The sequence below is a fragment of the Gopherus flavomarginatus genome, chromosome 1, assembly GCF_025201925.1.
Source record: "Gopherus flavomarginatus isolate rGopFla2 chromosome 1, rGopFla2.mat.asm, whole genome shotgun sequence".
Classification (NCBI taxonomy): Eukaryota; Metazoa; Chordata; order Testudines; family Testudinidae; genus Gopherus; species Gopherus flavomarginatus.
This window is the reverse complement of record NC_066617.1, coordinates 187,134,140-187,161,900: the sequence shown is the minus strand read 5'-3', so window position 1 is coordinate 187,161,900 and position 27,761 is coordinate 187,134,140. Positions and strand designations below refer to the sequence as shown.

The following is a 27,761-nucleotide window of genomic DNA, read 5'->3' as shown; positions in this document are numbered from 1 at the left end:
CATAATATTCTTTTGAACGTTGCTAAGTTTAATTTTTTTACATCAGTAGTATGTAAAAATGTCCATTCCAAATAGTTATACAAAAGGATGAAATTGTGGCCTCATTTAAGTCAATGCGAGTTTTACCACTGACTGCAATGGGGCCATGATTTCACTCAAAGTAACTAAACTACCTCTTCTCTTTCTTCATGATGAACAGCCATGCTGAAATAAAGGAATGCTAAAAGTTTGAGTGGAAATTAGAAATGAGAAAGGAATCTTGCAGCTCTGTAGAGTAGGTGAGGACAAAACTACAGTAATAGAACCCCAGTGTTCTGCTCTAGCGGCTATACAGGCTTGGCAAGATAATCACAGATCTCTTTGAACTGTGACTGACCTATTTATCAGCTGAGACTAACCTCTTTGGTAACCACAAAGCCTACTCAGATCACTGATTATGAATAATCAGTTAATCCTGGTAGCTAATAGTGCTTGTGAAATATTTATTACATATCGAGTCTTGACCAGCAGAAAAGCCAAGTGTAGTTTGTTTGTAATCTAATAGAAGTTTCTGATATAATAGGTTATAAATTATGATGCCAAGCCAAGGGCAGTTCATCTCAATTATGCTCCAAACAGAGACTGAGGACATTCCCCAGTATAGTAAATGGCAAATAATTATCTTAAAATGAGATTAAATGTACTCTTAAACATATAACACCTAGAAAATAAAGTGTTAAAGGTGAAACACTCTACTTTTCACATTCCAGTAGACATGGATAAACTAAAACTCTCATCTAAAGAGAACAAAAAAACCTGGGATCATGTACTTTACAGGGAGGACATGAAAAGTATACAAAATAATGCATTTTAGAGAAAGGGCCAGCTGGAAACTTCTGTTCACCCTCTCTCATAATATAAGGAAAAAAGGCATTTAATTAAACTAAAAAGGTAGCAAAATTTCAAAATCAGTAAGAAGAAAGAACAGTTTTATGTAACCTACAATTAGATTGTAAACCTCCTCGCCACAAGGTGTCACTGAGGCTAAAAGCTTAACAAGCATAAAAAAGAAAATGGATGTTTATATGGATAACAAGAATATCCAGAATTATAATAGCAAATTCAAAACAAAGAAGAGTTTTTGAAAGGGTCTAAACCACCATGCTTCAGGAAATATACCAATTGTAAGAAACTTCCCTCAGGACATGTTATCCCAAACTGCCTGCTTCTTCTGGACTTCTGTGCGTTCCCCTGAAGCATTTGGTATTGGCCACTGTAGGAGACAGGATACTGGACTAATGCAGTATGATAATTCCTGTGTCCTATACATTGATTTGCATACGGGTGATTTTGCACAACAAAGAAATTTAAGATTGAGCTTTCTATGTTTGATTTCATTTCTTAGGTACACACTATACCCTTACATCCTTATACTGCAGGGGTAGGCAACCTATGGCACACATGCCAAAGGTGGCACGCGAGCTGATTTTTAGTGGCACTCACACTGCCCGGGTCCTGGCCACTGGTCCGGGGGGCTCTCACTTTAATTTAATTTTAAATGAAGCTTCTTAAACATTTTTAAAACCTTATTTATTTTACAGACAACAATAGCTCAGTTACATATTATAGACTTATATAGAAAGAGACCTTCTAAAAACGTTAAAGCATATTACTGGCACGTGAAAACCTTAAATTAGAGTGAATAAATGAAAACTCAGCACAACACTTCTGAAAGGTTGCCGACCTGTTATACTGTAACATTTAAAAACAAAGACAAAACTGTTCAACCATTTTAAAGTTTGCAAATGGCTCCCAAATGGAGTTCATGTAACTGCATATATTTTCAGTTCAGAGCACATTAGCATGCCTGAGTTATAACAGTCAAAGAATATGGATGATGATGATGTTTTTATTCTTTTTTTATTTCCCCTCTGACAGACCATTGTCCACATGAGCCTTTATCCTTATCACTGACCTGCCCCCCACCCCCTTCACCATACTCTAAGGGCAGGTCTACACACTCCTGTTTGAAGAGGACTACATTAACGCAAACTAGGAGCCTTTTAGTTCGTTCCTGCAGCATCCACATGGGGAAGTTACAGTGCAGCCTTTTGGTGTTCATTGCTATTCACACACCCATATTCCAAACCGTGGAGCTGTATAGATATGACCTAAGGGAACAATAATAATTTCAGCTGCATTTGAATTTTAAATCAATTAGAGTTTTTTTCCCCATGATTTAGCACACAGGTTTCAGTTTTACAGCCACATCTCTGACAACTGATTCTATGTAAAACAATGTTTAGCAGCAATTAAATTTAATATAGTGAATTGGACTGTTTCATTAAAAGTCCTTCCCCACCCCACAACCTGGAGATCTTAAGCAGAGTTAACTGCCTCCCATTTCACTTCAACAAATAATACATTACCTGCTGGAAGAGCCATAGTGTAGGAGATAATTATGTAGGCGTGCAAATCAATTTTCTGAGCATGCTGAATTTGGACAAATTGGAACAACAGACTGTGATTCATTGTTAAGTTATTTAAGAAATTCAGGGACAACCTTTGGATAAAAGACATGACACGGTGGCAGGTTTTCTTTTTTTAATTCCCAACCAAGCACACCGTGCCTTTATGAGACCTCACCTCCTGCTGCATCCTGCACTTGACGTCTTGCTACTTTAAGACCAGCATATTCTGCTGCTGCAGCAACAGCCTGTGCAAAATCTGCATCAGTAAAAAATGATCCATCAGAAGAGCTAACACTGGACCGGCCACTTGAGATGTTGTCTTCTTCTGAGGCTGAGCCCCAGCCATTAATCATTGACCCTGTTACAGAGCTTTCCAAATCCCCAACACTCGAGGCAGGTGTCTGCTCAAGGCCACGCAAAAGGAGCCTTCTGTTCTGCATCTTGGCAACCTCTATTTCTGCCTCATCCTCTTCCTCTTCTGGTGCATCTGTATCCATATCTGAGACAAGAGGTCCTGAAATGTAACCATAGGTGTGTGGTGGAGAAATAGGCCTTGGAGGGGGCTGAGGACTCACAGGCTGACGTCTGCATGTAAACACAATGTTAGAAATTGTTATTTCAGTTTCACAAAATAACCAGGCCAAAACAAAATATCCTGGTAGAATCAGTGGACTATGTCTCTTACATGCCAATTTGTTTTGCCATTTAAAATTCCCAGGATTTAGATTTGAAAGTAGCAGGATTTTACTTTTTTGTTGTAATCAGAGATGACTGACAGCTACAAAACCAGAAATCAACCAAAAAGAGAAACTGACCTTCACTTATGGTACTTTTCACTCTCAGTCTAATAAAATTGTGCTCGCTTATGTATAAATCTCCTTATGTTTCATAATTTAGCTCATGTTCAGTTAGGAAAGGGAAGCTGACAGTTTAGGACATAGTTAAAAAATTACATTAGGAAGTACACATCTGTGAATGTGAGCAAAAGGTGTGATTGTATATTACTTTTGAAGCTTGCTATTACCAGAGACAATAGGCATCTACAACCAAGCAGACTGCTCCATAAACTGTACTTCTTGGGATTTGTTCCCCACTTATTCCAATCATAGGATTGAAACTGGTCTGGAAGAGAGAATTATTCAAAATCATTTATATCTAACTTTTGGGAGCAGCCAAATATTTCTATATTATTCTTGTTCCTAAATAATCAGAAACAGAGCTGCTAGATTCAAAAGTTAAAGGACTCTGGACATTATGGGATCAATGTTCGGTACATTTAATATTTTGATCTGCAGAACATTTATCTTAATGTTGCTGATATTGTCATCAGTTTATCCCTGTCATCAGTTCTTTTTAGTTGCCATTTACCCAAAAGGAAGATATGCTTAGGGAGGGAATGATCAGACTTTTGGCTTCTTTCATCACTAAGGATATCTGCTGTTTCCTCTTGACCAGAATCTGGTTTGCAAGATTTCCCAATGTTTTCTATTTCTCATGGTTTCCAACCCATCAAATTTTGCTTTATCCTCACTTCAGCAAAATGGCTACCTTTACAAAAATGTTAATTTTCATATTTTTGGCTAGTTGAGTTTTGCCTACCTGCTCTCAGAAATGGCCAGGTTTTGCTTTTAAGAAATTATGTATCTACACAAAGGTTTCCTTTAAAAAAAAAAAATAAAAAAAGGCAAGCAAGTTCTCATCTTTCACAACAAAATGCAGAACTGAATAATTACCATTTCCTTTAAAATATTTTACATACACTTCTACTCCTTGTCTTAATTACAGAAGGCAACAGAAGCAGTGACAATTAGAGATATTTTAACCAAATAATCATTTAATAGAAATAACAGAGGCCGTAGCTGAGTGAAAAGAAGCTTTATTCGCCTTTGTGTATCGTCTCATCTTGTCTAAATTATATTGGTTTAATGTGGGGTTGGCAAGACGTGTCCTTGCAGTATATTTGTCTACCAGTCTTCCTGTTATCTGGGTTTTATTACCAAGACACAGGCAACTGTTTACAAGCAGAGAGGGTTCCTGGAAAATCAGCTTGCTCACTAGCCCATAAAGGTAGGATAACTGAGAATACAGACATATTCATGGACATATAGCAGCATTTCTTCCACTTTATCCAGCACTGCCCTAGATTACAGTGACTCTGGCTTTAACATTCACGATGTCTCCTATCTCACTGTGCTTGGCCATTCTTCCAGAGCAGAGATTTCTATTTCAATCTGCTGTAACTGTGGCAAGCTGATCGGACAGACAACATTACTGCACACAGTCATCATCAGAGAGAGAAATGTTCCAGCTGCCTGGTTCCTGTGGCCCACAACACACAGCGTGGCTGTAGAATCATTACAGAAGGTATTAAAGACTGGAGACGAGGGAAGCAGGGAGAACAGGGGATGGCCCCCTAAGTTAAGTAACCTTTCCAAAATAGACTGGAATTCAGAGATTAAAGGTACACTAACCTTATAGATAAATTTCAGATGATAGTATTTCAGATATAATCTTCACTACAAAGCTACATGCTCAACTTATTTCTCTGTCAGATACTTTTATTATTTGCAATGATGAATATTTCAGTTAATCAAAAAATCTTAGTACTTAATACAGAAGCATGTGTGTGATAAATGAAGGGAGGCAGGTAGATCCCTTTTATGGGCACCCACCCAGCAAATAGCTATAAAATCCCTCTTAGTAGCTGTTCTCTAATTCCCAAGTGCACCTTCCTGGGCTCTCAAAGAGGTTCTGCACTTGGGTGGTGGCAGCATCTACAAATCCAAGGTCAGAGAAAAGCTGTAACCTTGGGAGTTTAAAGAAGCCTGGAGTGGCCACTATTAATTTTTAGAATCCTTGGGGGGCCCCCACCTTCTGCACTCAAAGTGCCGAGTGGGGAATTAGTCTTGACACTGTGCAATTTGAAATAAGTGTTCTCAATCAGAAAACCTTGTCACTCTCCATGTTCCAAGTGTAAACCTCCTTCCAGAACATACTTGAAGTGCTGAGCACACAAAAGCCAACTTCTCAACATAAGAGGTCATAACAATGCCAGTAGAGTGGAAGATGCAGACAGGCAAGTCTTGCTGATTATGCAAGAGAAGTTATACAATACAGTGTCTTTATTTCAATAAAATAAACTAACACATCAAGTAGATAAGAGAATACTGGAAAAGCTAAAGACACATAACCAAGATAGCCCAACTGCACTGTGTTTCTTATAAGGCTGAGTCACTAGCAGCTTTGCAAAGAATAGAGGCAATGGCATTTATCCTCTAGTGATGTTTATCTAACCACCTTTAATAACAGCAAAAAGATGTGTAGGATATTTCTTCCATCCATTACATAGCAAATCCTTATACCCTAGCAGTTCAGTGGTGCATCCTTATAGGCACATCTCAATCATATTTCCTTAAGTTTTGTGATACATCTGTGGTGGCCACCTTCCACTCCTCGTGCTGAGGGAAACATTCTAGTTTCCAGACTGTTGCCCATTGGATCCTCTTCTTTGCACAGAAGTGCACCACATTATTTAAAACTGTGAAACTGAGGTTCTGGGACGTGCGACCTAAAGGAAGATTGAGCTGACATCCCCCCTTCTCCAATGGCGTACATGGAAGGGAAAGAAGGAATGAAAGACATGAGGAGGAAGAAAGAACAAGTTGCAGAACATGACAGAGGGTAAAATTACAGGACACTAGAGTAGAGAGGAAGAAACAGGAACACTGAGGAAACATGGGGGGATAAAACTAAAGGCAGATTTGAAGCCATTTTCAAAAAGCAAGGGTTAAAGTACCAGGCTTGGCTTTACAATACAAAGGGGCAAATGAAAAAAGACACTAGAGATTCTTTTTCTGGGAAACACACTATAAAAAGCTACATTAACAAAATCAGATTCAAGCAATTAATTCAGCAAGATGACACTTCAGAAAAATATTGCTTTGAAATAAGCCCAGGAATAGGAAACATGAAAAATTAAGAAGTGCTAAACTGATCTTTGGAAAATAAGCCTAGAAATTCTTGAAGATAATCAAAAATGAAATAAAAATTACTGGAATATTAAGAGTCTAATGGTTTATCATAAATTTAATATATATAAGCTAATGCGTCTGTGTGCATGGGGGGAATCTACAAAGAATATGCTCCTGGGTACAAACTCCTGTTTATTATCTCAACAAAACAGCAAGCTAATCAATTGTCACATTCAGTCAGAATTCACTTTTTTTTTTTTTTTAATAGAACAGAAGCTGCAAGGGTGCAGTAAACTGAGAAAGGAAGCAAAATTTCCCTGAAACAAATATAGATCTTATTAATGTCCATCTTTCTTGAAAAAATGAGGGAAGGTGGGAACATGAAGGAAATTTCACAAGCAGTAATTTACGGCAGTAGGATTTATTAAAGGAGGAAAACCTATAGGTTATATAAATTATATATTTATATAAATTCATACACATTGGTGACAAGTTAATTGCACAGTTACTGTGAAATAATGCAAGCTATTTTATGGTAATAATGCAGTAAATCTATTGGAAACAATGGAACTGTAATTATATGGTAAATTGTGTTAACGATACCACTTTAGTATCCTGATGACTGTGCATTTAACTTGTGTCAGCACTGTATGTAACATAAGATGATATACTGCATTTCCTTTCATGTTACAATATTAAAGCAACTTAATTACCTAGCTCTAAGAATATACATAGTCAAATCTTCCCAATTTGTAAATTAAATATAAGCAGAGTAAATATGTTGGGTGAAATCCTGGCCCCTTGAATTCAATGGGAGTTTTGTCATTGGCTTCAGTGGGAGTGGAATTTCATCTGTCACCTCTGCATGTTTGCAGCAACATACCTCCGGTCAGGTTGGTGTTGCATGTGGCCTATTTCCTCCTGACAATCCTGTAACATGGGCTGTAGTTCTTCTTGGGGTGAAGGTGTTAGAGTGGCAGTAGATTGATGGCTGTAGGAGACAGCTGCAGGAGAGGAAGCTGCTCCTCGGACTGGGGGTGTAGGACCTCGTTCATCATCATCATCTTCTTCCTCTAGCTCATCCTGCTGTAGATACATCCTTGCAGGTGGCACTGGACATGGAATTTCTTGGTCATAACTAAGAAACAGGTTTTTTTGTAAAAAAATGAGGACTATAGCTTAAATTAAACTTGTTTGATGCAATAAAAATATATCTTATATACATACACATAGCCAGGCAAAAATCACACTTCTTATAAGTCCTCTTCTCATAAAGGGCTAGGGGAAACATCCTGATCTCACTGAAGTCAAAAGGGCTTTGCCAGTGATTTCAGTGTGTCCAGGATTTCATTTCCCAATTATCCCATGAGACCTCCAGATGTCCAAATTAGCTGCTAAGTGACTAATATGGGTATAAAGGCCAATCAAAGAACAGACAAATAATATTTGGTAAATATATTATTCAGTGAATATTATTGTGTGTCAATTTATTTGACAAACAGTAGTCAAGTTCTAGAACTGGTTGGATGCTACTAAACATAATTAAATGGATAAATTATTTAACAAATGACTCCAATATTTGTTAAATAAAGTATTAGATGGAAAATATTCCACCAGATGTATTAAACACAGATTTAATAAACATGAAGATCTGGTCCACAGAATCTACTATATGTTATTCTAGCTCAAAAGGTCAGAGATTTTCAAATTGTTAAAAAACTGTGGAACTACTTGCTTTCTGGATCTTATAATTACAGGCAAAATGTCAAGAATGAGGCCATGTCATTTCAGGGAAACAACAACTTAACCACTGGAATATTTGTATTTAATTTTCATTCTTTTAAAAATATTGAGTACGTTTAATTAAATCCAAGGTATAAAATCCTGGCCCTATTATCTCAATGGCAAAACTCCCCTGGACTTCATAAGGAGCCAGGATTTCATCACAGATCTCTAGCTGTCTACAAATATTGAACTGGTCTAATCTAATCTTAGATTACTGTGCTGCAGAATTTATTCAATAGGTTGTGTATTATATTGCTAAATATGGCCCCTCGTTGCGTACAATGAAAACCTTTGTGGTCACTTCATTCCCTCATGGAAAAAAAGAAAAAACATGCTAAAATTCAAACAACGCAGAGCATCAATTGATAAAGATGCATTGACAGAGGCACAATACCATCAAAAGCCTTTTTTGTATTTTAATAATACTGTATGTAGCTCAGGAACATCCAAGGTGGATTGAAGAAAAACTTCATTACCACGTTGGCAGAACACAAATTAAATTAAATCAATTTGAGCTATCTCATCAGCAAAATGATAAAAGGATGACTTGTTCGTTTTTCTTACCTTTCATCCACAGAAAGACTGTACTCTTCACTATTGCTGTGGGGAGGAGGGTGTGCTGGGGGAGGTGGAAGTAGATCTGCCCAGTTCATGCCAGCCTGTTTGGGTACCTTAGGGGTGCGGGCACCCTTCTTGTGTCCTTGACTCCCTAAGAATAAACAATAATATATGTTTTTAATTATCTCCTTTTCCCTAATTACTTTGCCATCTCCCCTGTAGGGGGAGGACGTGTAGGAATCAGAAATAATTCCAGCTCCTATTGAAGTCAATGTGGATTTTACCATTGACTTGACTGGGAGCAAATTCTGGTCCTCCCTGTATACATAACCTCATAATTTCAGTTTCATCGTAAAACCAATTATTCCACATTTTGCTGCAGTTAATTTTAACCAGAAACTTTAATACAACAAGGACAAAACACACAGTATTCAAAACTTAATAAATAGCTAAAATGCAATAAAACCATGAATGAATTTTACGAGCAATATCATTAAGAATGATCTTCCCACAGCTACATTATAGATTATGATCTAAAACAAATGAGCTGTAGACATATTTTCTAAAGTGCCTTTCTGTTATCTAATTGCTGGAACCTAAAATATAATAGGATACAGATATGATCTATTAAAGTTCCACTGTTGCATTAAGTCACTGAATATATGCAATTTGTATATGTTCACTGAAATGTTTTAGGCACAATGAAATTACTAATTTTAGTCTGAATGGCAGGTGGAGTTGAAAATAATTGCTGGAAGAACTAAAATAACTAAAAAAAAAACCCTGATGAAGTATGGTGTGAATGTTTCCAGACACTGTTAATGAGAAATTACGAGTTATAGTAGAATGATGTAGCTTTAACAATCCAGCTTTACCAGCAATCCAGCTTTACTCACCAATTATTCAGGTGCTACATTTTGACTAGAATACTATCTGTAATCAAAATTAACTCTACATTTTCTCTGTGTTAATTTGCACACTTTGTCATTCCATTGTTAACTATTTGAAAAGTTATTAGTTTAATTTCTTTTTTTTAAAAATGATAAGAAATTTTGAAATGATTCTTCTTCAAATTAACTTCCTTAGGTAAGCAGAAGTTTTTCTTTCAATATCTAGCATAGTTTACCCTAGCCACATAATTAACGATGTTCAAGTTATTGTGTAATTGTGCCACTGTCTCCTAGATTGTGTTCCTATAGACAATATTTCAGCTCATTATTGCTCCACATGGACTGCTATGTACCAGTATGTTTTAGCTGTTCTCTATTGTTTTACTGGTACATCAGTACCATATTGTGTCAAGCAAGACTCTAATTGTCCCAAGGAGACCATAATCTGCATTTTGTTCCTTATCCTCCAGTGTGTGTGTGTTTGTGTGTGAGATATATATATTAGATTCAGCACAATTAATTTATTGCTCTGGTCACGTTGTTTCATTCCTGCTGGAGTCCTTGGTGTAGGGCTATAATTTGTCATTGTTATGAATAAACATATTAAGTGTCAGCACGGTAAATAATATGCCCCCCACTCTTAATTCACATGGGTTCGTATCCCTTGAGAGGTGCTGCTTTGTGTTTCTAGTCTGAATGCTGTAGAACTGGGATTCAGCAGATCCTGCTGCTATAGAATTGGGCAAGCTGCTCACTGCCAGAAGGTTCTTTCTGGGAATTCTGGAGGTTTAAGAGGCTTGCTATTACTTGAGGATATCACTATACCCCAAATAAACAGCTGAGAGTACCAGGCAGACCACCTGAAGACAGAAAATACTGGGCCCCATTTACACTAAAATATATTTACATTGCCAGAGTAGTGTCAGGTTAGGATAGTTAGATTAAGATCAAACACAGGTTAGGAAAAAGGCAATTGGGCCACTCCAGGTGAAAGCAAAAGGTAAGGAAGAACAAGGTTTCTTTGCAAGGAAATCTTTTGCAAAGGGCTCTTTGATCCTCTGCATATGAAAGACACTGTGAGAAACAAAATTCTTCTTTAATTCTCTACTGTCTAAATCTGAATTATCAGTAAGATTAATTCTGATATATAGTCACTGAGTCGGTGTAAATAAAGAGAGGAATTTTTTCAGTTCTTTCAACCAAATTGTATGGTATCAGAGTTAAAAAATTACAGATGCAAAATTTACTGAAATTAGTTTTGATATGCATAAAACAGATGTTCTGGTGTTTTCAGTAAGTGCAATATACAATAACAAAGTAGGGTGTTTTGGTTGGTGTCTAGGAATGGAAAGGGAGTCTATTGCCTTTCCAGAAAGGGAAATATATGGCTTTATATCCAGCTTTCTTTGAAATTCTGAGAAGGACTTTTGTACAGAATTGGCTATTGGGAGGCCAAGATGTCAAACGGTGGAGGATCCAAGATAGGAAATCCAAAGTATACTGCAGTATATGGCTTTCACAATTCTAGATGGCATTAATCAACTAGCTGATACTTTATTTTAAGTAGTAAAAAGGAGGCAACCATAGATTATGGAAGTTAATTCTGACCCAACAGAGTTGCTGTTGTATTTCCTCCAATGGGAGGCATGGATGCTCAGCAGTTTTGTAAATCAGGCCATTAATACTGACTACATATACAGTTCCATCAAAAATGGCAACAATAATAGAACCATATTTTATTTTAGCAGACTGTAGCTTGGTATGGATATACTCACCAGATGTACTACTCCCCCGATCTGAACTGTTGTAAGACCCTCCTGTATTCTGGTCATATGACTGGTTGTATGGAATAGTTGGAGCATTATTGTCATTTACTCTGTAATCTGTAGGTTTAATAATACAGTTAATATTCCCTTCACATAAACTATTTCCTGTATATTTCTGCTTCATAACACACAGAAAGACCCACTGAACATGTTGATGAGGAAGCATAGGCAGGGGAGAAATCTTTTAACCCTCCCCATATTTGTTTTGCTCCTATCTTTTCCTTTAATTTCTATTACCCACAAGTTTCCAGAGTTTTAGGGCAACTCAGTAGCTACACCAAGAAAAGGTTCATGGTCATTAAGGATATGTCTGCACTGCACCTGGACACATTGTGGTTGGCCTCTGCAGGCTGACTTGGGCTTGTGGTGCTCGTGGCTAAGGGACTGTTTAATTGCAGTGTAGATGTCTGAGCTCAAGCCTGGGCTCTAGGACCCTGCAAGGCAGGAGGATGTCAGAGCTCAGGCTACAGCCCCTTAGCCCAAGCCCTGTGAGCCCAAATCAACTGGCATGGGCCAGCTGCAGTTGTCCAACTGCAGTGTGGACATACACTTAGGATGAAACTCAAGCCTAGGCACAGTGCCTATGGCATACTCAAGTCCCAAACTCCACTGAAGTCAGTTTACACCAGCAGAGAACTTGGTCTAATGTCTCTATAGTATCCAGGAAGATTGCCAGATAGTGCTGACACAGTTTTCACTATTAACAGCCACAATAACTGGCCTATCCAGTTCTGAAGCTTTAGATGAACATTTAATTACAGGGATTTTATTTTTAAATGCTAGATTTGGCAATCAGAGCTACAAAAATTTCTCAGGGATAAAATGTTCATCAGATAATACAATGTTTTCTTGCTTAAGAAGTGTGTATGATTTACAGAAGACTTGCAAGGAGATGAGTTGCTTTTCATAGACCAAATAAAATAAAGACATAAACAGAACCATTGGACATATAGTACTGACAACGAAACAGCATGAAACTCATCAGAATGGTTATTTCTCATTATAAAAGCTATAGGTAAAATTGTTAAGAAGATGGTTTTGACTTAGGAAATAAGAAATCCAAGATCAGACTATTGACTCACTAAAAAAAACCCATACAAAGTAGCTAAGAATTCAGTCCCCATCTGCTGCAGACATGCTTTTGATAATGTAAGCATGAGGAGAAAAAAAGGAGCAAAATGGTAAATCCCACACCAGAATGTATTCTGTAATAGTTTCTCAGTCTAGCTGAATTCCACTCTTCATGCTGAAGCCCTGCATTCCATGTCTGTTTACACAGAGGATAAACAATAATTCAACACTGAAATATGTATATATGACTGTCAGCGGACAATGCTTTAATGGGGTCTTTTCATAGCACAATATGCTAGAAAATGTGCAGCTGTAATATATACCATCTGAAAGAGACAATGTCTTCTTGGTCATAAAATCCAAACATTTTAATTTTGAAACTGAAATAGAATACATAAGGTCATCACAGAAAAGTGAGTGCATAAGCATAATTACAAAAAGATAAACCCCTCACACTATAGCTTGGAGCCAGAAAAAAATGAATTTTCCCTTTGACTTGGTTATATCAAAAGGCGGTGTCACATTTTATATGGCCCTCTCAACTACTCTGTGGGTAAGTAGGTCAGGCAGGAAATAGATGAAATCAACCTTCCATAATGAAACGTCTTTTTGCTGGACACATTTTCAACATCACTATGTCATCATACAAGTTACAATGATCTGTTCAAAAAGTTCACAAGTAGAATGGACCCAGTTCCTAGGGGCACTGCTTTGCAAATCAGGTTATTAAAGCAGGTTGCATGGTAGCCTGAAGACTAGCAAGAAATCACATACCTATTTCTTCCAAGCCACACATATCACCTTGGAGTAACGTGCCCCTAAGGCCACAAAAGTACATTCTGAGGTTTCAAGTTTACACTGAAATCAATTTATTTTTAGCTTCTGAACCCATAAACTGCAGTCAGAACAAAGGAAATTTAGTATCCAGATCTTTTTTCCACAGCATTTCCTCTGAATATGAATTGGAGGCTTGCTAGGTATAAAGCTAAAATTAATTGGATTGGTCTATTTCCATCCCCAGTGTACAACACAATATAATTTTACACAGTTTGATGTGCAAAAATTCCATTTGTTTACATGAAGATGTAGATTTAATTAGCCTGCCTTTATTCACAACTGATAAGGGGATCTTGATCTATTTAAAATTTAAGGTAGAGTATAATGTGACTACCATGCATTGATCTTATGAATAAAAGATCTTGTCTCTGTCCTAACCAATTAATTACCTACTATTACATTTAAATTAATCACAAACTCATATGAAAATATATTGTATGTAATTCTCTTTAAAGTTGCAGCTAGTTATTTGCTATAATAAATTCAATCTTCGAAGGTTATTGGAGTGCTAATTAACTCTTTGACACTGTTTACTGGGAATTTCTAAATCTACAAAGGAATAAGCAAGAAGCACCAGAGAGGTTTACATTTACTAGTCCTGACAAGCTTTGGACTCCCAGCAGCAGAAGGCTGACGATCATCTGATGAATAAACAAGAGTAAAAAAGCTAAAAGCTCTTCACCTTTGTTTAATTTGTTTTGCTCCATAATGTTGTACTGTATGGGTGCAACCTCTTGTTTTTGCTGAACAGAGGGTTTCCAGTGTTTCTCATTTGTATCCCCACTGCTGCTGTTAACATTATTGCTGATGCTTGATTGGATGAGCTGAGTGGTTGCATAAGGAGTGGGCTGCCCAGGTTGGTTGACAAATCTTCCATCCTTTAGATTTGGGCTATTGAAGGTTTTCATCTCATTGATTTTGTTGCTCAAGTCCACATCACCATAAACAGTTGACTCAGGCAGCATCAGATTTGTTTGCTTGCTTTCCAGCTGGTTGTTGTAATTTGCTATACAATCAGCTAACCACGGGGAAGGAAAAAGAAAAGGTCATTCTGTTCAGTTACTCGCTATATCTTCATGTGCAATACACTTTACAAATATTTTTGTGCACAACTATATGACCTGATTCTGTGAAGCAAAAATGGGGTTGTAAGAATATAACTTATAAATTAATAACCCATTGAACTTTATTTACCTTTCAGGTTACAAACCAAAAAATGGGTTCAGACAATTTTGTTAGTTCTCATCTATTTCTCCATATTATACAATTCTCCAGATCCCAAGTAAACTCCTCCGTCTGGCTCCCCTCCAAATTCAGTTCTGCTAAATTTGTCCCTACAATAACGTTTATGTCTTTTCTGTTGCTCTTAAGTTGGCAATATGAACATTTTAATTTTTGGGCACTATCCTCAAAACAATTTTGGCATCTTAATAATTAAAAACACAATTGAGCATACTTAGGACAGTTTGTATGTGTAAATAAAACACACTTGCGAGTTGGAGCAAAAATAAAAAACAAGTATCTCATGTCCACATTCAACACACAACATTTTAAACCCTGTAAGACTTCAGATAAAGAAAAAGAGGTCTTTATGGATTCTTCTCTGCATTTTAAAAAAAAAAACTAAACGATGGTTATACAGAGATAGAAATCATTAATGAAGAGATACAGTATATTATGAAAGGGGTCTCAGAACCTGTTTAACAAGACTTCAATAGAACATTACATTCTAGCACAACAACATGTATGAGCTTCAAAGAAAAAGATAGGAAAGCATTCTTGGAAGGGTTGCACCACATGCTAATAATTACTTTGGGTCTTATTAGTCATATATACTATTGCCTCTGGCACTTTATTCAGTATAAAGAGTGAATTCACCCTCCTAGTAGTTACCTTGCCACAAAGTTAGTACTCTGTGACAGTCTCACAGTAATCAGGCTTGTGCTGACATTCTAACCACAATTCTAGAACTCAGCCCTGGTATTAAATGCTGGGACAGCATACTTGTCCTTCAGGAACCCCATGTGCTTCCCTGTGACCAGCATAGACGTTACTTTCACAGCATTTGTTTCCCTTCTATATCCAATCCACCGGAAGGGTGCTGAGTACTAGTAACAGGGTTAACCGATCTGTATATATGGGGTTATTAGGGAACCAGCACAGAACGATCGTTAAATGTGTGTTATCATTTACCAATTTGTATATGTAATGGTAATTACATAATTACCAAGAAGATAGTTGCTCTTTTAACAAAATGTAACTGCTGTGTGTTAACCTAGGGACAAATCCCAAAGTCTTTAGTCAGGGCAAACTCCAGCCAAAATAGTGAGTAAAAATTAAGGAAGCATTTTAGGATTTAGCCTCTACATTCTATGAAATGCACAGGTATATATCCAAAACATTCTCTAACATTCACACTTCTTTCAGGAAAAAAATTTCTGTGTAAAAGCAGTAAAATACAAAAATAAAATCATTCATCCCCGGTGTAATGGTTAAGGGATGTGAGCAGTACATGCCATTACATACAACTTATTCACTGCAAACTTCATGCCCTTCAGTTTAATTTAAAAAAAAAAAGATTTTACCCTTTGATTTATTTTTCTTTCACATGTGAGCTGTTATTTATCGCTCTACATACTCAACTTCTTGACTTTTGTTACTTTTTTTTCATTTTTGCCTCTCCTTTCACTTTTTTCCATGATCACCTACAGCAATGCTGCTATTCCTTCCTCTTTTTCATGCAACTTCTGCTTTTTTATGCCTCCTTTGTTACCTTCCAGTATATCCTTTATTACTCATGCCTCCTCATCTATTTTGATTTTCTTTTAAGGTCATTCTAAAAGTATTTGTATTTGCTTTCTTCTTCTGCTGGATCTGATTTTTTTTTTCTGTGAAGGGCAATAATCAATATAGTACATACTACTGTAGGTCCATTCAAAAGCTATACCTATGAGAATGTCTTCCTAGAAAGTATCTATCTGTACTAATGTTTGCTTACCTATATAACAGAAAAAGTATTCTATCAAATGGGAATTTGATATTTCCCACTACTTTTACAAAGAAGCTGTCCCTATAAAGTAAGGTTCCTATTCAGTAGTATACTTATAAGATTATATTAGAAATATACATGGGTAATTAGTTACATTTTTATATGAGAGGGATATAAGCCTTTGTGCTTCAGGGCATAAGACAACTACAAACTGAAGGGGTTAAGAAGATTCATAGATATTAAGCCCAGAAGGGATCATTATGATAATCAATTCTGACCTCCTGTATAACAAAGGTTATAGGATTTTGCCAAATGATTCCTGCATCAAGCCCATAACTTCCAGTTGAGCTAGAGCATATATTTTAGAAAGATTTAGATTTAGAGAGATAGTTGGGATTTAACGATGAAGTGACAGAGAATCTACCACATTCCTCAGTAAATTGTTCCAGTGATTATTACCCTCACTATTAAAAATGTGTGCCTTATTTCTAGTCTGAATTAGTCTGGCTTCATCTTCCAGCCAATGGACCTTGGTATGACTTTGTCTGCTAGATTAAAGAGCCCTTTATTATCAGAAATCCCCTTCCTATCTAGGTACTTGTAAAACGTAATCCACGTGCACATTATTTCACAACTCTCTTATTAGAAATCTCATACCTTCCTTTGAAGCAACTGGTACCGGTCACTGTCAGACAAGATACTGGACTAAGTGAGTGACCATAATCAGTTTATGGTTGGCCTTGCAGTAATTACATTAGACTTAGAGGGAACACCATATCTCTCCAATGCTTCCACATTGCAGGCAGTCAAAACTTGACTGCAAAGCGATGGCTAATGCAAACAGTGAAGGTCAACCAGTGTTACTGGCAGTGCTCCATGCCCAAGAAGGGATGCGTCTGATTGGGTAGGGAAGTGGCCAAAGATTCCCACTCCTGACTCACTGGCAATTCAGTCAGAGTAAAGAGAACGTCAGTTCCATTTTTTTTTAAATGTGTAGCAAGTGCGGCTTCATGGTGTATTCCACCCAGCGTGCACCACTGGAGAGAGGGAGGCATTATTCACCCATAATGTCTCCCTCTAAAGTGTTCAGCCATTGACATGCTTTTGTTGCCCTCTTTGTGCTGCCCTTGCTCCCAAGAGCCTCAATTTATCCCTACATTTTATATTTTGCTTTCCAAATTAGTTGTTCTCTATAATATAATCTTTACAAACAAACAAACAAAAAATACAACACCCAGTCACCCAAATGAAAGAGTTTGGCATAGCAATGAGTGAACAACAAAAGGTTTGATTGTGCAGAACTAGACTGGAAATCTCATATGAGCTGACTTTGTTACGATAAGACATTTGCTGTTTCTGGTGATCCCAGGAATAGGCATGAAAACCTCTCCAGTAACATGTTGGTATTTGTAAAAGCAGCAAAGAATCCTGTGGCACCTTATAGACTAACAGACGTTTTGGAGCATGAGCTTTCGTGGGTGAATACCCACTTCTTCAGATGTTGGTATTTCTAATTCTGGTCCTAGCCAATATTAGGAAGTGCAGATGTGCGTCAAAAATAAAATTTATTTGGACTTTTCAAACTCAAGAAAATGTTGAGTTCAGTTTGACTTTTGGGAGCCAATTTATGTAGTTTCTTATTTGATTAGAATGAGTTCATTCAGACCTAGTTTTGCAGTAAGTTTAGATCTTCCATGGACTAACCAGGTTTGTATCAATTGACAGACCCATTTAGCTTGCGTTTAAGGTGCAGTGATTTTGGGGACACTATAATGGAGAGACACCTTGGTGGGCAAACGTGGCAGTAGCAGCAAGAGGAACTGGGCTAATAAAACCATCTTGAGAATCAGTCAATCCACGTTTAGCAGCTGCAGCTGAACAGAATGAAGTAGGAGCTCCGAACTATGCTGGCACATAAAACAAAGTTTAAAGTTACATCTGGTATTGTAATCTACTGGTGAAAACAGATCGTCCTCCTCCACGCAAATACAAGTTGCTACTGCCTCTAGCTACACAGTCTTGGCTCTTTAGCTCAAAAGTGTAGCACCTCATGCTTTTATCTCCAGAGGTCCCCAGTATCAACCTCTGGGCCAAATACTATAGCTGTCACACCAACACATAACATTTTATGGCCTACCCTCAGTTTGATGAAATTCTGGACACAGTCTGGTACAACATGCATGATAAGGGACTAAAACAAACTCTGTAGAAGTATGAATGAATAACAGGCTTCTTGTTAACAAGTAAAAGTATCTAACCTGGTCGACTGTACGTTGTGAGGTTGCTATCACTGTTTCCATTGGCTGAGGTGCAGCAGTTGATGGAGCAGTCATTGTGGTTGTTACCAGTGTTGGGCCATGTATCTGCTAGCCATGGTTGAGGGGCAGGTTCACTGATGTTTAGAAGTCCTGGTCTTTAAAAAAAAACAACAACAAAGTATGATCATTTCATAAATTAAGCAACAGTTTTATTAAACTGATTCCTATGCTCTTCTCAAAAGGCTGTCTAACATTAAAAAGTTTGCACTATGAGTAGTAAATGTTTAGGCAATTCATACTTATCATATCTCTTATAAAATATATATTAATTGGTATATGTCCACTAATCTGGACTTAGTTCTTTGAACACTGCTAATCACTTGTCTTGCCATACAAAAGAAGAAGAATTGGTATATGTAATGACTCCCAGACATCTCCATAAAATGTTGATTTTCTTTGTTAAATTATGGTAGAGAGAAACCAACACAATGTTTTGATCATCATATGGGTATTAACAAACAGTAGGCCTTGCTGAGAAAAGGTAAGAATGTTTCCATGGAATATTTAGAATTTTATTAAATTTTCTGATTTTTCATCAAAAATCTGAAAACTGAACTTCAGTGTTTTTCAATTTTTCCCCAATTTTCAGTAGCAACATGGAAAAAATGGGGGGGAAGGGAAACAAAAACAAGTGGGAGTTGTTGAAGATAAAAAAGGAAGAGGAAGGAAGGAAAAACAACAATGACAAAAATAGGGGGGGTTCTGATTGAAAAATTGGAATTTTTTTCCAAAACCAAACTTTTTTCACAATAATTGTGGAACACAAGCAGCTCCTACTGAAGTCCACAGGAATTGTGAGTGCTCAGCACCTTTGAAAATCACAAGTCTGCATTGCTATATGTTGGCTGAATATTGGATGATATATCATGTCATCAGCTAAAAGATCTGTATTCCAGCTGCATGGTTTCCAAGTTATTGCAGGTTTTCTAGTGAGCACAAAATAAACTTTGATGAATGTTTTGTTGAATCTCCAGCTCACATACTGTTTTTTCCACTGACAACATCGTGCATATTACAAAGCTGCACATACAGTAGTGACCCTTAAAAACCTGACAATTGCTTCTGATAACTAAATAAGTATTTGAAGTTAGATAATCTCAGCCATTGCTGCGTTTGAATTATTTCCTACAGTAATACAGGTAGGTATACAGAACTAGAGGGGAAGGCTTCAGAAACAAAAAGAACATATCTATTTAACACAGGCATAATGGGCAAATTTTAAGGGCTACCATTGTAAACAGCACAAAAGTTAGTCACGGAGTCCAGAAAAAATAGATATCTATTGTGAAAATAGTGGCAATAATGCTTTTTCAACTAAAATATGTTAAATCCCTTTAAACTGGAAATTGAGACTGTAAACTGCACCAGCAGTTAGTTATGGGGTATCCAGTCTGCCAGCGCTATGGGCTTAAGTCTGATTCCTAGAACAGCATTAAAATATGTATCTGCTGTACATATATTTCTATGCTGTATGCAGCATAGAAATTTAGCATATGAGTTGATGAGGCATGACTTACTATCAGACAAACAAGTGAGCATGTACTAGGAAAACATAGTTTTATGGATTTATTTTCTTTGTAAATATGAAATAAATGTGCTGTTATTTAGTTTTTTGGGCAATGCAGCTGATTTGTCATTCCTGTCCATGGGTTACCTAGTGCTCTGCATATAGACTGAAAATCTCCTCGGGTATACAAGGATGAGATAAGCCTCTCTGCACCTTTCAAGTTCTAAGAAAAGTCTCTTTATGGGAGTTGTGGCTGGAGCACAAAAAGGCCTCTCCTTTTGTCTCTGAACTTTCTGAATACTGCAGAGGGGAAGTCTACACTTTGCTCATGCCAACCGGGAGGAAAGTGGGTGGAGCCATTGAAATGTCAATCCAGGTTTCAGAAATACCGTGTAACAAGGTATATGGTAATAGAAGCTGCTACTCCAGCTCACTGGCTGGAATAGTGACCAGGAAAAGTTTGTGCGTCAACCCCACAGCTTACCCACCGGTTGGGTGGATGAATTCCATACTTCTCAATCTTTGCAGAGAAACAATTACTTGAGCTTCGTGCAAGGACAGTGAATATTATCCACAGCATTACCAGATCCACAGAAGTGGATGCTATTTTAAAATACTTCACTCTGAGTTATGTTTATTTCTGAATGTTACAAGACAGCATCTTTTATATACTATGTAGGATGGTGGCGGATGCTAAGCCTCCCAAAAGCCTTACAAATATATTTTACGCAGGGAAAGTGGGAGTCTGATCTTGAAGGTTTGAAACTCAGCATAAAGATTTTATGGCAGAAACTACACTGCTTCAAAAATTGATCAAATGTGTTTCCTGTGCTCCAAAGTATTGTGCAACATACTATATGCTCAAGTGAGCAAAAGAAATGAACATATGCCACAGGCAATATTTCCTGGCTTGATCACTTGTAAAATCTGAACTGATGAGATGAAAATATATGTATCAAAATAAGTATGATGCATCTCTAGCCCTAAAAGGGGGGAAGTTTTATGAGGGAGATTTTAGGTTATGGCATTTAGCTACAAAACTGAGGCAGCACAGAGCCACACTGCTCCAGCAGGGAGACTGTACATGATACAGAAACACAGTTCTTCAGTGCCGCTTGTGCAGAATACTCTCTGATGTGACAGGCCAGCTCTGCAGGCCATTACAGAAGGGAGAAGAATCATTGCCTTGCCTCTTCCCCACTGCTCTTTAGCTACTTTGTTCTATAGAGGCAATAACATTTATTAGCATAGAGAGGAGAACAGTCATGCAAAGGAAAAGAGAGGACCCCTCTGCAAGGGCAGCACACAAACTATAGTGGCCTATAGTTCTTTACAGGCTTGTCAATTCAAAAATATTAGACAACTGAACGTTAATCTTCATGTCTTCATATGTCTAATCTTTATCTCTATCAGATTTTGGTACATTCCTGAAAGGTAAGGACTATAGGGCAGTGCCAAGAGCAGAAGGGAGGGGAAGGGTAGTAATGTATTTATCTAGATGTTTGCTGAGATTTAAAGGCTTGCTACCATACTGAGCCAATACCTTAACTCTTATGTTGAAAAAAGGTGTGCTTGAGCGTGATTTAAAAAACAAGCTGTGCTATTGAAGTGACACATGCATGATGTGCCTCCCTGTCATCACTGCTGCTCTATCCTCTGAAGAATAGCAAGAAATTGGGGTTATTGTGTGTTCCGCTGACATTCATCAGGCAATAAACTAAAACGGGCAAACACATTACAGTTGTGTCCTCAATCTGGAACTGAACTGGGTTCTGAGAGCAAAGAACTGTTTATCAATAAGCTACCCATTTCTCTTTATTTCTTCAACGTAATTCTCTCTCTCTCGCAGGTGATGATTTAACTGTTTTGCAATTCACTGCAAGATTAAATACTATCACCTTGTGAGCTGCTGTCTTCAGCAAGTTTTTCCCCATGAATTTTTTTTCCTTTTGTAGTATCTGTGAACCAGCTATATTTCTTAATCTTCATAAATGCCACAGTTTAATTACTTTAACTCCCTTAATCATCTGCTAAATCAGTAAACCTTGTATTCTGAAGTTAAAGTGCTCCCTCTGCTGTTTGTTTTTGGGTGTATTTTTCTACAGATCAACAAAGCAACTCAGCTGAAAATGTTAAGATTCAATTATGAAAATGAACCAAAAGATACATTTCAAAAGCCATATATTTTCTCAGTGAAATCTGCAAAATCAGTGACCTATATGCCTAAAATGTATGTCATTATACCACCACTTATAAATGTACTCAATGTACCTAAATGTATTTACATCCAACTTATAGTCTGCAAAATAAACCATGTCATTACCTGCCTCCACTGCTTACAGCTTCTCCTCCTCTCTGATAGGTTACTAAAATATGAAGAGAAAAAAACAGAAAATAATTTAATAGTCATTTTGGACTTTTTAAATAGTACTGTAAAATCTCTTTTTGTTTCCTTCTAACGAATCTCTAAATTTTGATTGGTTAAGTTTGAATACTGAGTGTTACTCTTTCAGCAGTCATTCCTTCATTTACAAATCCAAACACTATACATGGTCACCTGACTGGTGTTACTTTAAGTCCCCCAGAAGCTTTATATCACACACACACACACACACACACAAGAATGGAGTAATGCATGAGGCTAAATTCATCCCTGATGTAACTACTGACCTCAAATAGGTTATTCTAGAGATGAATTTATGTCACTTTGTTTATTTCATGAATGAGTTGATGATGCTAAAGATGTTAAAGCTTTTACATTATCATCATCCTGATAACATTAAACAGGTACCTTGATTTTGCAACACAGATATTATTTCCAGTGTAAATGATGGTTCAATCTATCACAACCTACTGCAAAATCTTATACTGTATTTACACATTAATAGTGTACTAAAGCTCTGTGTGATTTTCAGATGTCCATCCTTATAAAAAACCAAACTGAGTATGATGTTTTATTGATGGGCACCGTATTCTACTTATGCATTGTGCATATTTAAAAAGTCCTTATAAATGTATTATTTTCTAAAATTTTATAATTGGATTTTTTCTAATACTTTTTTAGATCTCAAATTTTAATTTATTCATTGTAATAAATAAATCAGTTTGTCTGACTGGTTTGAAATTAGCAGGAAATTTTTGTGCTAACACTTCCTAAGAATAAACAGGAATACAGTCAGCACGCATACAGATTCAAATTTTAAAATATGTGTTGATATGAATAGCATGTTTTTTTCCAGACAGCATCATGGTTAAAAGTTAGTTTTTAAGAGGCATAAACCAATAGTTTGAAGAGCTATACATTTTTAAGTTTCCAGTGGGTTAGGCAAAGGGTTAAGGAGATTAGCTTCACTACAAATGCTGATGGATTTCTACAGCTATGCATTTCTTAACTAGGAATGTGTTTAAAAAAGCAGCCAAATTCTGCTCTTTAAAAGAACTCCAAGCTGGGAGTCTGCAAAGGAGAGATAAATGCTTGCAATGATTACAACAACAGGATTAAAACCTTAGCAGGCAATGCGACAGGTAAGTCTTTTACTAAAGGTAATGCTACAGAAAAAGGCCTGTTACCATTTAAACTGAATAGAACTAACTATTGGAAGTCTAATGTATGGAAAAAAGGAAGATTTTAAAAAATCTTTTACATTGTGTATTTCAGATTTCTTCTTCTAAATTCCTTATGTTGTTGAATTTGCAGCTATGACTTGCAATACCCATATGTTCTAATATTTTCTTTTAATGTCTAGATTTGTAGCTGCAAAAATGACTATCAGTTAATCTAAAACACACCACAGACTTTCAGTAGCATGTTCCAGTGTGATTGTGCTAGAAATTGTATGTAAAGCTAATTAAATAATAATAATTTGCATGTATTTCCATTCTGGATGTCCAAGGACTGCACAAACATCAAAGGCCAGGTTCTAGCCTCGCGTTGAGTAGTGAGCAAAATCAGTGGGACTAGTCGTGATGTAAGATACTACTTAATGTGACTAAGGGTATGTCTACACTGGCAGAGTTACGGCGCTGCTCAGAGAGCGCTGAAGGGAAACCGCTGTTGTGCATTCACACTGTTAGCTGCCTGAGCAATACCATGTTCACACTTGCGGCACTTGCAGTGGTATTCAGAGCGGTGAAGTCTGGGCAGCTATCCCACAGAGCATCTCTTCCTCTTCTGCCGCTAAGAGTTGTGGGAAGATGAGGGGATTGCAGGGCATCCTGGGTCCCGTCCCAATTCCCCAGGATGAACTGCTTCACATCCCAGCAATCCCTGTACTTCCGTCCGCATTTGGCACCATCTTTCAATGGTTTTTGTACTGCGTGTTCTGCCTCTTCAATCTGCAGGAATGGATCCCGCACTGTTGACCAATATGCTGCTCGCCAGGGCCGTCCTTAGGCATAGGCAACATAGGCAGCTGCGTAGGGCACCTGAAAATTTGGGGCACCACTGGGTCTTAGTGTCCACCCTCTTGTTTTCCTATCCCTGTTCTGACCCTTCCTGCAGGCTCCCACAGATGGGCTGCTCTAGCCTGGCGAGTCTTCCTTGGGAGGGAATCTAGTAGTTAAAAGTGAAAAAACCTCCAGCCTGCCAGACCTATTAGCACAACATTGAAACTGTTAAAGAGACATTCAAGGGGTAATAAAGCCATTTAACAGGCATTTGCCAATCCCAAGGTATATACTGACAGGTTTCAGAGTGGTAGTCCTGTTAGTCTGTATCAGCAAAAACAAGGACGAGTCCTTGTGTCACCTCAAAGACTAACAAATTATTTGGGCATAAGCTTTTGTGGACTAGAACCCATTTCATCAGATGTCCATGAAAGCTTATGCCCAAATAAATTTTTATACTGTCAGTTTCTGACTTTACTGACAAAAACAGTTGTGCATTAATGTAATATTTACACAGAACATGTCAGTCTACAGGACCTTAGTTTAAAATTTGCTTTAAAAATATTTCATTAGTGAGCTGGTGAAGATTATAAAATCACATTTCTAAATAATGCTTGCATAGAGTTTTAGATGCACAATCATCTTTAGCCTTAAATGTGTGGATCTTCAGACATACAGTTTTTTAAAGAAATCCTTCAAAAGACCTCCCTTATCTAAAATACACATTTTAATTACTATAGTTAAAAAAAAAAGTGCTTCCAAGTCTTCCTGTGTCCTTTCTGTCCATCCCTTTCACCACCTCTCCCCCAACTCCTCACTGAAGAGAGCCCTTAAAGGGACAGCAGTCCTTCCCTTCCAGATAGCTGGACAAAGAGTTTCCCTTTCTTTACTTCTGACTATCCGATGAACTAGTTTTAAAAGAACCCTCCAGCAAAATCAGTACCTTAGTAAGACAAAATCCTTGTTATACCTAAAATCTTTGGAAACATATTTTTTTTAAAGTTGGTGAAATTTCATAACCATGTCTCTTGTTATGGAGATCACACAAAGTAAATTACTGTTCCCTTTTTCTAAAAGCAATGAACATTGTTATGGACACACTAAACCTCTCTGATTAATTTAAAAGAATGTCTTTGTTTCAGTGAGTTAAATATGTAGTAATCTGGAACGCTGGTTTAAGATTTGAGTACACTTAAAGTATAAATTCAGTTTAGAAATACTGATTAAGAAAATGTAAAACAGAGAAGAGCTGCATCATGTATTCCATTATATGTAATGTTGTATTCAGTAGGACAGCTGACTCACCCTTACTATGAAGTTTTTGCAAATAAATCTCTGACGAACTTCAGGGCATATCAAAAAACCTGTGACTGACATTTTTTGTTCCCAAATTTTAGTGCTTTTAATTAGGTACTTTCTTCATGTCCATTCTGCATGAGGGAGAGGGCATGGAAGTCTCTGCAGGGAACTGTGACTCTCCGCCACCATAAGGCAGGCCGGGCATCTCATTATCCTTTGCTGTCAAGTCCCTCCTCCTCCTCCCACACCAGGCTGTGAGCTTGGGCTGCCATCCGGCATAGGAGCACCAGTTTAATAATACTGCGTAGGGCCCCATAAATCCTAAGGACGGCCCTGCTGCTCGCTATCACTAATACATCACAAGTGGCAGTGGAGTTATTCCTTAAACTACAAAGGCAATAGCAGATCGACATTGATCTCGCCATGCATAGTAGCTACGACATGAGATTGCTTGTGGCATTTACAGAGGTGCTGACCACAGTGGAATGCAGCTTTCAGGCTTTGGAAACAAGCACTGAGTGGTGGAATCACATCATCATGCACATCTGTGATAACAAGCAGTGGCTGCAGAACTTTTGGATGAGGAAAGCCACATTCATGGGACTGCGTGATGAGCTTGCCCCAGCCCTGAGGGGCAAGGACATGAGAATGAGAGCTGCCCTGCCATTGGAGAAGAGCAGGGCAATTACACTGTGGAAGCTTATTACTCCAGACTGCTCTCGGTTGGTCGCTAACCAGTTGGGAGTGGGAAAGTAGACCACTGGACTCGTGTTGACGGAAGTGTGCAGGGCCATTAATCACATCCTGCCAGGGTCGGCTCCAGGATTTTTGCTGCCCCAAGCAGCAAAAAAAAAAAAAAAGAAAAAAAAGTGCCACAATTGCGATCTGCAGGAGCTCTACCGCCGCCACTTCAGTCTTCGACGGCAATTTGGTGGCAAGACCTTCGCTCCAAGAAGGACCGAGGGACCCGCCGCCAAATTGCCACTGAAGAGCTTCCCCATGGCTGCCCCAAGCACCTGGAGCCGGCCCTGCATCCTGCTCTGCAAGATCGTGATTCTGGGCAACATGCGCGACATTATGGATGGCTTTGCACAAATGGGCTTCCCTAACTGCGGAGGAATGATAGATCGCACGCATATTCCAATTCTGGAACCAGACCACCTAGCCACCGAATACATTCATATGAAGGGGTATTCCTTAATGGCTTGCCAGGCACTTGTAGATCACTGTGGGTGTTTCACGGACATTAACGCTGGCTGGTCTGGAAATGTGCATGAAGTATACACCTTTCAGAACACTGACCTGTTCAGGAAGCTGCAAGCAGGGACTTTCTTCCCAGACCAAAAGATCATCGTAGGGGAATTTGAAATGCCCATTGTGATCCTGGGAGACTCTGCTTACCCCTTAATGCCACGGCTTATGAAGCCATATTCGGAGCACCTTAACAGCAGCAGCAAGGACAGGTTCAACAACAGGCTGAGCAAATGCAGAATGACTGTTGAGTGTGCTTTTGGCCATTTAAAGGCCCGCTGGCGCTGCTTATATGGGAGGCTGGACTGGGCCAATGACAATATTCCTATGCTTATAGATGCATGCTGTACACTCCATAATATTTGTGAAGGGAAGGGTGAAAGCTTCACTCAGGGCTGGATTGCTGAGGCTCAGTGCCTGGAGCCTGAATTTGAGAGAGACCAGGGCTATTAGAGGAGAGCAGCCATAAGGATCAGGGATGCCTTGAGGCAGCGATCTGAAGCTGAAAGCTACTAATATTTGTTGCTATGCTTGGGAGTGCAGTGCTTATAATGCTAGAAGGTGATTGTGACTAGTGCAGACAATGCACAATGGAGGTTTAAGAAAAATGCCTGTTGCTTTGC

At 38.0% G+C, this 27,761-nt stretch overlaps 1 protein-coding gene across 1 annotated transcript in view; it reads right to left on the bottom strand.

Annotated features, from left to right (window-relative positions):
* The window catches only part of ROBO1 (roundabout guidance receptor 1), a 1,059,329-nt gene that overhangs the window by 19,540 nt on the left and 1,012,028 nt on the right, over positions 1 to 27,761 (bottom strand). The window contains exons 21-27 of the mRNA XM_050962791.1: positions 22,526 to 22,568; positions 18,636 to 18,790; positions 14,071 to 14,406; positions 11,430 to 11,537; positions 8,771 to 8,915; positions 7,305 to 7,559; positions 2,626 to 3,035 (exon numbers count right to left, since the gene is read on the bottom strand). Of these exons, the coding sequence (XP_050818748.1) occupies positions 2,626 to 3,035; positions 7,305 to 7,559; positions 8,771 to 8,915; positions 11,430 to 11,537; positions 14,071 to 14,406; positions 18,636 to 18,790; positions 22,526 to 22,568 (1,452 nt within the window). The remainder of the gene's footprint in view (positions 1 to 2,625; positions 3,036 to 7,304; positions 7,560 to 8,770; positions 8,916 to 11,429; positions 11,538 to 14,070; positions 14,407 to 18,635; positions 18,791 to 22,525; positions 22,569 to 27,761) is intronic.